Raw genomic sequence first — 13,157 nt, 5'->3', positions numbered from 1 at the left:
TCGAGGAAGCACAATTAATAACGAGCCATGCAAAAGACATGCGCACAGGAGGCGAATCACCGCAGTTATCTTCGAAGGCGATAAGGCGAGTGACGAGCCGTAAATGTCGGATACAGGTGGCTCGGGGCGTCCACACATGCGTCGCCAAACGGCGCTTTCTCCTGCGCGAAAGCTCTTTGATATCTGGCTAGCCTGATTTGGAGAATGGCCGGCTGTCCGGGGAGTGACCGGCTGTCCCCCGAGTGACCGGCTGTCCAGGAGTGATCGGCTATCACCCAGATGTGACCGTCTTCCAGGAAGTGACCGCTGTCCCCAGAATTGACCGGCTGTCAGAGTGAAGCGGTCTATCCCCAGTGACCGGCTGTCCAGGAGTGACGGCTGTCCCCCGAGTGACCGGCTGTCCAGGAGTGACCGGCTGTCCCCAGAGTGACCAGATGTCCAGGAGTGACCGGTTACCCAGAGTGACCGTGTCCAGGAGGAACGGCTGTCCCCGATGCACCGCTGTTCCCAGAGTGACCGATGTCCAGGATTGACCGGCTTCCAGAGGTGTCCGGCTGTCCCCCGAGTGACCGGCTGTCCAGGAGTGACCGGCTGTCCAGGAGTGACCGGCTGTCCAGGAGTGACCGGCTGTCTCCAGAGCGACCGGCTGTCCAGGAGAAACCGGCTATCCCCAGAGTGACCGGCTGTCCAGGAGTAACCGGCTGTTCCGGGGAGCGACCGGCTGTCACGGAAGTGACCGGCTATCCCCAGAGTGGCCGACAGTCCCGGTGCGACAGCTGCCGGACGCACCGTGTCACCAGGCCACGCCGCCAGCTGAGCGTGTCCTGCGTCTTTCTGGTAATCGTTGACGCGATTACTAATATTCGCACCTGCCTCGGCCAGATATTCCCTGCGTCCTCTCATGACAAGGACACTTGACCCTCGGCTTTAGAGCGGAAATGTGCCTCTGTTCGAAGCAATATAAATGAAAATCACGCCATATAGGCATCAGAGGTGACGCGTCACGCCCTGCCTATCTGCACACCGGCTGCACGCACACTGGTTGTTGGCACACTCGCACACATACGGGACCGACTGCCTGGACATGACGAGGGACGGGACTGTCTCGTGTCTAGTCGGCAGGGTGGGACCTCACCACACGGCTGTCTGGACATGACAAGGGACGGGACTGTCTTGTGCATAGTCGGCAGGGTGGGACCTCACCACACGGCTGTCTGGACATGACAAGGGACGGGACTGTCCTGTGTCTAGTCGGCAGGGTGGGACCTCACCACACGGCTGTCTGGACATGACGAGGGACGGGACTGTCTTGTGTCTAGTCGGCAGGGTGGGACCTCACCACACGGCTGTCTGGACATGACGAGGGACGGAACTGTCTTGTGTCTAGTCGGCAGGGTGGGACCTCACCACACGGCTGTCTGGACATGACGAGGGACGGGACTGTCTCGTGTCTAGTCAGCGGGGTGGGACCTCACCACACGGCTGTCTGGACTTGACGAGGGACGGGAATATCTTGTGCCTAGTTGGCGTGATGGGACCTCACCACGGGCGTGCCCGGGCCGCAAACGTCGGTTGCTCGGGGGGGGGGGGGGGGGGGGGGATCAGCGACACAAGCCACAGCGCGTGCTGATCAGAAGCAGCTCTCAGGAAGGCGGAGTCTGCATCTGAAGATTGACAATGTGTGTTTGAAAGTCTGATGGACTGATAAGATCTTTAAAATCTCCGCAGCGCAGGTCATAATAGTCATTGTAATCTTTGGTAGTGTATGACGGCGAGAGTCATTAAAATTAGGATCCTCAAATAAACTATAGCAAACTCAATGTCGAGGCCAAGTGTCTGCACTTAATAATGCGTCCTTGCAAAGCCTCCTTACGGTATAGAAGACGATGACGCCGCACCAAGGCCCCTCAGCTAGCTGTCGTCTTGCCTGATGGGAGCCACTACCGTTGACTCGGAGGTGCCGGTGCGCGTTATGCAGAACTCACCCCGATGACTCCGCTCCGTTCGCTGGCCGACTGGTGTTCGCACCAGGTCGAACTGAGACAGCTTCATGTCCTGTGATATCTCCACCTTTTCTCTGTTCCGCGTCCACCTGTACATCACGTCACTCTCGAAGTAGCCGACTGAAACGTATTTAAAGTGATGCCTTTGCGACAGCTAACCCTAAAAAACAACTGCAAATTCATTAGTGTCTTCTTCGAAATGTAAAATGATTGCTACGCAAAATAGAAGAAGCATAGTACAAGCCATACAATATCTCACATTATTCATGCGGACATTTTTTCTTCCAAAATTTGCCCCTGTAAAGAGCTTGAGTGTTCACATATCATATGCGTTACAGAATTAAAAGACAGCGAGACTTACGCTTGACTGAACCAGGTTGACCATGCTTGCTTTTGTGACATTCTTCCTCGCCTTCTTCTACAATAACAACAAACCCCAGTGCACCCATCATGAAACATTGCAAATAAACATCTGATTCCTGACGTTTTCTCAGAAAACAGCTGTGATGTCCGTGTGATGCAGGGCCGTTCCGCCCCCAATGGATTAGATTTGAAGGCTTGCCTTAAGCAAGTGTTTAGTGGCCCTTCGTACAAAAAATTACGCCTAACGTTCCGAACGACATCACAGTAGCCGTGCAAACACAAGTTCTGTATTGCAGTCCAAATAAATACTACACCGCTGTTGGAAACTAGTCAAATATCAGTTTGGACAGGTAACCGCCATCTGCACGACCTGCATTTCCTAACCTTTTATCCACAAAATTCGCAGTACTGGTGAGCCACAGGATCCCGTCTTTCAATCCAGACCACCTTGGAACTCCGCCCTCTTCACACTCGCCAAGAAACTGATCCAGAATGTCACTTGAGGACCGAGCCAGGCAGGTCACGCATTTGGTGCGACATCGTGCTTCTGTACAACTCCCTGCCCACATAATTGACGAACTTGTCGATGGATGCTTTTTTCCATGTGCAACGGCTTTAAGTCTTGAAGCGTGTGCGTGTGCGTGCTTAAGTGCATTTGTTCTTGTTCTTGTTCATTCCCTTGGACGTGTTGCCTCATACTCATCTTTAATATGCTTTTCCTTTCAACTTAAACGCGACACTCAAACAGCCTTTTGACATTGCGGAAGCGTGCTTACTGACAATGCCGTTACATATATATCCATACCTTCGAACTCCGTAGGCGAGAGAAAACAAGGGTGAACTGAACCTCAGCATGCTCCGGAGTCCGGACTGTAGTCTGTAGTGCTGTTATTGCGCAGCGCTCAGATGGCGTTGAGCCGTGCCCAATGACGTATGCTGCACGCCTCCGCTTGTGGGGACGTCACTCCGATACTCACAGCCGCCGAAGAGCAGCGGACAGTGCTGCGTGTGACTTCACTCGGTACTCACAGCCGACGAAGAGCAGCGGACAGTGCTGCGCGTGACGTCACTCGGTACTCACAGCTGCCGAAAAACAGCAGGCAGTACTGCGTGTGACGTCACTCCTTACTCACAGCTGCCGAAAAACAGCGGACGGTGCTGCGTGTGACGTCATTCCCTACTCACACCTGCCGAAGAGCAGCGGACAGTGCTGCGTGTGACGTCACTCGGTACTCACAGCTGTCCGAAAAGCATCGGACAGTACTGCGTGTGACGTGCACTCCTTACTCACATCTGCCTGAAGACCAGCGGATCGCGATGCGTGTGACGTGACTCCTTACTCACAGCTGCCGAAGAGCAGCGGACAGTGCTGCGTGTGACGTCACTCGGTGCCCATAGCTGCCGAAGGGCAGCGGACAGCGCTACGTGTGACGTCACTCCGTACTCACAACTGCCGAAGAGCAGCGGACAGTGCTGCGTGTCCATGGGGAAGTCGTGGAGGCTCATCGGACAGCTGGCTTGGATGGTCATCCTGCAACAACGTCACTCGCACTAACCGGAGCTGGGCGCTGTGGTAGACTTCTCGGCCCCTCGATCAAAGGTTTCAGCACCCCTTCAACGCTCTTCGCACACACAGCTGGACGGCCCGTACTTTAAAACAATGACAGCACATGTTAACTATCAGAAGACAAACATCATGTGTGCAGCACCTCAACCATGGATTAGTTGTGCTAGTTCTTTTCCGTATTCAGCTCACACGAACTCTACAATGATAACAGCGAATCGCCGGCAGGGAACAATAGGAGCTCACTGGAGTGTGTGCGTGTATGTGGGCGAGTGGTGTGGGGGGGGGGGGGGGTCGTAGACCTTTGGGCTAATTTCAATCTAATCTTAAAGTGACGGTATCAAATTTCCAGGCGGCTGGAGGATTAGCCCACCCCTGCACCCATGGTTGTCAGTGACATTCAACTTCCCATTGCCCTCTTTCCGACGCATCCGCCACCAATGAACACGTCACCAGGAGCGCCGTCTCTCCTGTATCCCCCGCCACTCAAATCCATGGCTTACCACGCTGCACCCAGGTTAAAGATGACATATACAAGTCGCCGAACTCCTTGCTGAGGAGATTATACAACGCAAACATAGAAAGAGTAAAAGAGGGCAACCACCACGATAAAATAGGTCTGCTCAAGTCTTGTAACCGTGTTCGACACTTGGTTACGAGCAAGACTGCAGTCCGAGCTTGCCTTACTTTAACTATGGGGAAACTATCAACTCGAGGGGCCAGGCCCGTCTCCATGCCATCATGCCATCATGCCATGACGCTTTCTAGAAGATAATACGTTGGCGACAATTTATCGTAGATTTATGAGGTTCCAGCAGAAAGAGTGCGACCAGAGATGTAGTTACGGAAAATAAGCTTGAAGGCTGAACGGAGCAAATGGATAAGCCTGCTCCAAAATGTAGGAAAAGCGCGTTTTTCTCTAGATTTGCCCACTGCCCTTTCATATTAGGGAAATTGAAACTGAAAAAGGAAACTACACTCTAAAGTACAGTTCTAGAAGTTGCGGTATTCAAATTTTTCGGTATTTGTGTGCACGCTATAGTAACAGAAGGGTTTTCCTCCTGCAACGCAGCAATTTCACCGTAATTTAACTTCCCTCATTCGAATAACGCGGCTGAGGTATGTGCTACTGCGAAAACGTTGAAGAAAACGGGTCTAACCTGGGTTGAGATCTTGACTATCAGACGTCGCAGGAAATCGAAAATGAATAGTTTGATGCGGCGATCGCATTGTCAAAAGTATGACTCGATGTATGCTGCTGTCATGTGGTTTCGTCCGGGAACACGGAGTCCCGTTTTGGAGAGTTTCTAGGCATTGATATCTGATCTCAGCAAATATGGCAGATGAGGATGTAAGACCAATGACACGGTGTAGGAGCGCGTACCGGCAGCAACTTACGAACATATCTTACAGCTATCCTTCCCACCCATAGGTGTGCCTATGTGTAGAACAATTGACCTAGTGATTATAAGAATGATTACTGATCATGAACACTGAGAGACTAGTAAGCAACCATTAGTTATAAATTGGAGAGATACTAGTCTTACCTTTCCGAACACATTCACAAACATGGGGTGCTGTGGGCTGACCCCAAAAGATCAGGACATGGAAAGCAGACAGGTACATGTATGGTTAAGCTTAGTGTGACCGACGTGCACCGAAGATCTTGGCTTTTTGCACGATACTCTGGCCACAATAGGGAAACGGTAAATACATGTCAGTCCACCGACTTTATGAATACAAATGGATGCGCCTGACGCTCAGTAAATTTCCTTCCGATGCTGTTTGTAAATTGGCACAAACTAAAAACAAATCATCATATGTAGCATCATCATCATCATCATCATCACCATCAGTCTTGCCGCGTATCCCGATTTAGCCCCCCTCAGTCGCTTTTTGCTCGCAGAAAGTAGATTCACACGTGCACTTGACCTTTGCCATCTCATTCGCCATCTCGCGTTCCCAATATGGTTGGGCGATCGTTAAGTTTTGGACAGCACGGGACATGAGAATAGCGGACGAAATTCAACGTTTGGTACACCATGCATGACCCACGACGCAGCGAAGCGTCTCATGATGGGGAGATGGTGGTATTGAGAGGATAGAGGGGGATAGAGCGATGAGAGAGGAGAGAAGAGGGAGAAGGAGGAGAGGAGAGAGAGAGAGAGAGAGAGAGAGAGAGGAGAGAGAGGAGACGAGAGAGAGAGAGCAGAGAGAGGAGAGAGAGGAGAGAGAGAGAGAGAGGGGAGGGGTTCGTCAATCACGAACTTGCTTCTCGGGGTGACTTAGCTTGAGTCGAGCTAGTTCGAGTGTGAGGCAGATTCCGTTTAGTCAGATGTGCCCGACTCACTGCAATGTTTGGGATCACAGTGCAGACTGAGTAACTACGAAGTTAGCAGGGAATCGAATTTATGTACATCTGTAACATACATACACACACACAAGGACACACAGACCCGACACCCACTCACACATCACCACACAGCACACAGGCAAACCTACCCTGCCTATGTTTCTGGGTACACTTCACACAACAACGTTAAATCACACTTCACGTTTGAGATCAACTCAACTAAGCAAGTTAGGGAATCGATATATATAGCATGATTCCACAGTTCACTTGCCCAGTGAGGACCACCTTTCTCAAATATATCGCATGCACCCGAATGGTGGTTATACGTTTGTAATTATTGGTCATTGATGTGCAGCTGCTTAACTGATATGTTTAGCAACATGAGCAGTGATTTATACAAGCAGTACAAGACCGAAAGTAGTAGTAAATGTAGCGTTGCAGCGGGGTGAGCGCGCACTGTTTGCAGTTCCCGCGTAATCATGCAATACTTTCGAAAATTCCTGGTTTGGGACCTTCGGAACTGGCGAAGATAAAAGAAGCGGTCCTAGAGCTCTTTGCTGTACATCACTTCGTTTTGCTGTATATCACTCTTGCAGCCTTCTGTAACGTATTGCAACAATTCGGAAAAATCACCTTCAGGGTCTTTAATGCCTAGCAAGAGCCTCGAAGATGGTTTTGAGCGTTATCTTGATTAGTTAAGCAGTCAACTGCTCTTGCAACATTCGGCAACTTCTGAAACATTTTCTGAAACCTCTTGTAAGAGCTCTGGTGTCTTGAAGTGTTACTGTAAGTAGTTTTACGACACTCACTTTTCATTTGATGCCAGGAATGCCGTCATTTGTTCAGACAGCCTGGCCGCCTTGCAAAGAAGACTGCGCTCAGTAATGTGCTGCACCCCGCGCTCCTTCCAGACCATATAAAAGTGTGAGCCTGGCCAATTCCGTGTGAGACACACAGGTGCTTCATTGCTCGGGTGAGGTTGAGCTGGGAACATAATGATATCGAGGTCGGGGTGGAATACTGTCGCCTAATATACTTCCAACGTCAGGATTATAGGAACCTCGGACACGTGTTCGTGATGCTCATTCCTCCTCATCTCGGTACGTCAGGCTCTTTTACACGAGATGTTCGGTTTCATTTGGGTGAGGGGTAAAAGCGTATATCTAAACGTCTTTTCGGCCAATGCAGGAGGCCCTCATACTTAGTATCGCCCAGGTCTTGCCCCTAAGGAGAGCCTGCCCTCCCCCAATACCAACCACGCAGCGTACTCCCTGGAGGGATTTTATGCCGTCTTCGCCGAGTGCGACATCTTTGCAAGCGTCTTTGCGAGAAACCTGTGACGACTACGATTCGCACCTTCCATAAAGTATTAGTGGGCACCGTCCCTCTATAACGAGGAGCTCCTCCGAGTGGCGTCCCCTCCCTTTCTGAATGAGGTCAGCCTTCCGACGTGGTCACTCTCGCTCTGACAGTCCCAATGTCCCACGTTCTTTATCCGCAAAGTCACCAATGTCAGCAAACATCGTGGGTATGGAAGCCCTGCATACATAGTCGTCTTTGGCCTCACGCGTCTGCTAGGTTGCTAGAAGTGTGTCCAGATTATGTCTTTGGCTTTTCCGCTGGTGGTCTGACAGCGTCGAGAGGATGCTTATTTCCTTCAAAATTGACCCCTTTAAAAGCCAGAAGTGGTTACTACACATTAAGGTTAGAGTTCAATAATTTGTGACGTTGTTTGTTCAACGTGTTCCACTCAACCATCACTTCCAAAGATCGTGATCAATACATTGCATTCGATTCATAACGGGGTTAGCAACAGAATAATTATGCCCGGTTCAAAAAAGTCTCAATTCATAATTTGCGATGCCATTGGCATGACTCACATGCCCACCCACAGGCCATATTATGTCAAGTCATGTCGTGTTGAAAGGATAGCATGTCTACATAATTTTTACGCAAAAACTCTTAGGGAATTTGATGCTGTTTTTCACTGACAAAGTGAAAAGGCCGTTAGCAATCAGTGCAAAATAGCCTATAGAGACCAGACAAAACAATTCCTGGTCCGCTCAGGTTTCAACGCACGACCCTTAAATTTGGCGCCCGGGGCGTTACCGCCTTCGCCACAGAAGCCGTAACGGATGCTGATTCTGTAATTGCAGGCATGTTGATCTCGACGTTGCGGCGTGTCGCCCGTCAGCGACGCGCACAGTTTGTCCGCATCGCCCGGGTGTTGACGGCAGGCCAGTGGCGTGCACCCGGCTCACCTGGAGGAGTAGAGGACCCGTCCGGTGCCGTAGAGCCGCACGAACTTGTTGGGCGTGGTGATCTTGTGTAGCTGACTGCGCCGGCCGTTGAAGAAGAACGTGTCCGGCCTCCAGATGCGCTCCAGTGTGGACACGCTCAGACTGAGCACGTCCAGACCGACGCCGTCGAAAGCCAGGCGTCTGTCCACCCACGACTGACGGAAGAAGCAATTCATCGAGTACGTCTGCAAGAGAGCGCCGGCTGTCAAATGGGTGCAGTCCGTCCGGCTCACCAGCAGTGCGGCTACCTTCGTTGATCGCGTCCCAAGTAGCGTCAGAACAACTGCCGCCATTTACTTTCCAACAACTACCATGAACGCTAGCACAGTGCAGCTCGCCAGCAACGGGCACCGTCCACAGGTTGTCCAAAACGGCCCCGCGTCCTCGTACCAGTATCGGGCCGGTCTGGGGACAGACGGACGGGCAGGATCTTCTCAAGCCGACAGTGTATGTACAAACTTCACGTACACTGTCCCCGGGGGGGGGGGGGGGGGAGGTGGAGGGCAGCATGCGTGGTGCTATCCGGGATTTTTGAAGGTCTCACTATCGCGGGGCCCTTTGTCAACCCTGTGATCCTCCCCTTGCCAAACCTCTGACTGCGCCCTGATTCATACCTACGAGACCATTCTTGTAGCGACACTCAACTTAATCAAGTGTGTTCCCTGTTATTTTTTGTTTATTTTTATTTCTTCAGGTTTGAAAAGATTCATTATTAGTAAATATGCTCTTCAATGCGTCATTGCTTAATTGCGTCCTAGAACGTTGAGGTGCTGCCAAATGGCCAAGCAAAATTCCCACCCCAGCTCACACTTGTAGTACTCTAATCTCCCGAAGGTGGCCGTGGCGGTGCTAAATGTCTGCTGAACCCAATCTCGCGATGCGCTCGTGGTTTCTTGCATTTAAATCGGTGAGTCTAAGGTGTATTTTAGTATCTACATTATCGGTTATTGCGCCATTCTTTACTTATTCGATTGCAGGTGTTATTTCTGTAGGAGCTAGCTCCCACGTCAAGATCGTTATTTCAGCTTAAAATTGATTGAGGGTCAATCGATTATCATATCCGGGAACATGTCGGCGATCGCTAGCTGAGAATGGCTTGGCGTTCATATATGTCCTGGGACTGAATGCTTTATCACCAGTGAAGTTGCAGGATTTGAATAATATTGTCATGGTTTCGTACATGCTTGAATGAGCTTGTAATATTCCGCACGTCTCCGCAGGCGTGTAGCTCAGACACGAGGGCGTTTTGGATCCTAACATGCGCCCGGGCGGGGGACGTTGACTTCCCCCTGAGAAACTCAGCTTACAGACGTTTTACGATAAATAGATGCCATTGGTCAAAAGATGTGTGGTCAAATCATAACAAACACGCATTCAAATTTTTACCTTACGACAAATGTAAGGTTAACAGAGGTCATAAAAGGACAAAAGGTTGATTTGATAGTTCGCTGATCTGATGATCTGATAGATATGTGAACATATCAAGACGGATATTGAGCGCACAGAAGTAAGTGTTCGGACTGTGGAAGTCCATTCCAACCATTTCAGTTCCCCAAAAGTGTCAGGTCATGTCAGGTTAAGATTCAAAATTGGTCTACCAGTAGCTTAGGATAAAGAAGCTTTTTGTTTTATTTCACAACGTACTTTTCACTAGACGTATTTTATTATGTGCAGCTGTGGGGAAAAAAATCCTTTAAAAACATCCAGAAAAATCCTAGAATGGCGAAGCTTTTTCTTTCGTTTCACAACATCCTTTGCACTAAGCGTATTTTATTAGATGCGGCTGTGGGTCAAAAGAAAAAATCCAGACATATTAATGCCAGTCTGGCCTAGAGGTCAGCTTGGGCCAGCTTAGGTCAAATTCATAAAGTATTCAGTTGAAAAAGATTTAGGTGCTAAAGATTTAAGTGCAGAAATAGTTTGTTCAATATTGACAGGCACACAACATTGCGCAGCTGCTGTATGCATTATGCATAGTCCATTTCACGCTTGGTAATATATTTGTAGCAGACTGAGAACGGCACGTTGGTACATGGAATTAGCTGTGATCAGCTTCACCAACACTATACAGAGGTGGTTTTACGCGTCACACGCATTCATCTAGCCTCTTCTCTACTGACAACAGAAGTCATTGACCTTGCATGGTCTCATATGACCTTGTGTGACCGCAAAGACCTCACGGTCATAACGTGATCCGCTGTGATCTCATTATGCATTAGAATATCACAACATGTTTCAGTAAAACACTCTAGTTCTGCGCCCAAAAATACCGAATACCGCAGCCTATTTTGAGCTCAGCATGTCCTTTGGAGAAGGCACACATAAAGGAATGTCATGACCTGGGCCAATGCCATATGCGCTGTGGTTATATAATGGTTGTGCATGTCACAGTACTCTTTTCCACATACACAAAAGTCAAAACTACAAAAAATGGGAATACATTGTTTAATATTAATGTAAAATAAACTAAAACAAAACCAAATTAACTAATTTTTTTAAAGTTAATCCCTTTGATCTGACCTAGGTCACCGATCTTGACGGGTCGAAACTTCAAATATGGTCATGGGGGCTTTGCTTCCTGAAATGCTTAATTAAGACGTAGGTTTACGGATGGTTAAATACAAGCCCATCACAGATCATCATGGTAAAGTTATGAATATGCTCTGAGTTTTTGGCGCCATTCTACACCAAGATGTATCATTTGTTGGCAGTTACCAAACTATTTTAATTACTTTGACCTACAGGCTTAACCCTACTCGTGACATTAACATGGCAGATTTTTGCTTTAGCATAAGGAAATATTCCATACTTAAGCATTCTGGTCAGCATTAAGCGCCGAACATCTTAAACACTATAATCTACATAATGCTGTATGGAGCGATATGAGGTTTCCGGCGGTCTGGTGCAGTGGCCTGTGGTCAGATCTCGCGGGAAACTCGCTTGTGTAGCCGGGCCAGCCATCGCACTTGAACATGTCTAGCTCTTGGGAGTCATAGTGGCTCACGCACAGGTACAAGCTGTTGCAATGCCCCAAAATGTTTCGTAATTTGACCCGTTCATTGACGTGATTAGTCGCTTTGAGATCATCGATACAGATGTTCCAGAGGTGGTAAAATCCGGACCTATCAAGTGTTATTTGCATCGGCCGCGTTGTTCTGCTGGTTTTAGAAGCACGGACGGGGGTAACAAATTTCACTTACCGCAGCAGCAACGCAGAGGTAGCTCACTGCCAGGTCGGCACCGGGTTAGCGTGATGTTATTGAATCGATAGGTACTCCAACATAAGGACTGTGGACAGAATGTAGGGAAGCCACGCATTTAGGCATACCACGGGCCGTCCCGTGCATGCGGGTAGATTGGTTAACCCCACCATCCCGTGCATACGGGTAGATTGATTAACCCCACCATCCCGTGCATACGGGTACGGGTAGATTGGTTAATCCCGCACAACTTCTGGCCTAATCGTAGTGCCGTCTCAATTAAACGAGGTTTAGGTTGTGGATAGGCCGCATTTCGGAATTTAAGTTCCACAGTGAAGCTCAAGCATCCTCCTCCCTGCTCAGTCCCGGTGTTAGACGATGCAAGCTGCTGAGCTAACACGATTGTGCGGAGACAAACGCCGCACCTGATGTAACAGCTGGACGGGTATTCGCTTTATGAAGTGACTGAAACTTCGCATGGTAAGGCACTTGCATTGAACGGTACAGATTGTCAACTAGTGCGAGTTCTGTCTCTTGAGATGTCGCTGATGTGATCGAAATCCCTTCCTCCCGACGTTACACGGCCAAAATGTATTTCTTTCTAGAAAGCCCTTCCGGTGGTAATCTGCCAATCAGTAGCAATCGCCTGCTGCTCCGGGGTGACAGGGACTGATCCAAGGAAGGCCACTGACTGATCCCTCTGAATAAGCCACAGCATCGCCGGGAAGCGTCGCCGTTGTGTGCTGCAGTGGTCAGGTTGTGGTCGAGGGCGAAAAAATCTCTCGGCTCGTGACCCGGAAACAGTACGGGCCACCAATTTAGCACGTAATGACTCGTCCTTGGTTATATCCTAACTACGGGGGAAGCAGTCAGAATATCCAGACAGCACTGTGGTCCGGTACCGACTATGAGGCAGTGAGAGGTTGAAGACTTTGATATAACTAAGAAGCACATGATCAACAATCACCGTCGTCCCGTGCCGATTACCGCAGGTTGTTCTGCTGAACATGACCGGATGAAAGACCCCTGACAGGAGCACAATCAACATGTTTGTCTGATCCTTCCCTATATGTTTATGTTCGCCACTTATAGGGGTTCTCACGTTTATTCGCGGCTGCAAAAAGCTCTTATTTTGTTTGTGAGAATGCATACAAGTTAAAGCTTGATCAATTGATTGAAATGATTGATTAAGCCTTGATCATCCATCGTCAGGACACGTGAGGTAGGAATGGCTAGTGAGGCCGGACCGGTCCGCTACCATTAACAGTCCATGTTACCTCCCGTGTCTCAGCGTGCAGCAACAGGCCCGGGGGACGGACCGTCCCCTGACGCCCGGGGAATCTCGCCCGTCATTGCATCCCGGTCGGTGATCAT

General features: G+C 49.5%; 1 protein-coding gene across 1 annotated transcript in view; it reads right to left on the bottom strand.

Moving 5' to 3' along the window:
* LOC119108065 (gamma-aminobutyric acid receptor alpha-like) overlaps positions 1–13,157 on the bottom strand; it is a 46,026-nt gene that overhangs the window by 5,023 nt on the left and 27,846 nt on the right. The window contains exons 5-7 of the mRNA XM_037231648.1: positions 8,545–8,768; positions 3,815–3,897; positions 1,986–2,123 (exon numbers count right to left, since the gene is read on the bottom strand). Coding sequence (XP_037087543.1) covers positions 1,986–2,123; positions 3,815–3,897; positions 8,545–8,768 — 445 coding nt within the window. The remainder of the gene's footprint in view (positions 1–1,985; positions 2,124–3,814; positions 3,898–8,544; positions 8,769–13,157) is intronic.

Source organism: Pollicipes pollicipes, unplaced genomic scaffold (genome assembly GCF_011947565.3).
Source record: "Pollicipes pollicipes isolate AB1234 unplaced genomic scaffold, Ppol_2.1 Scaffold_2555;HRSCAF=2994_pilon_pilon_pilon, whole genome shotgun sequence".
Lineage (NCBI taxonomy): Eukaryota > Metazoa > Arthropoda > Thecostraca > Pollicipedomorpha > Pollicipedidae > Pollicipes > Pollicipes pollicipes.
Note: the sequence above shows the minus strand (reverse complement) of the source record. Positions and strands in the feature narration are given on the sequence as shown.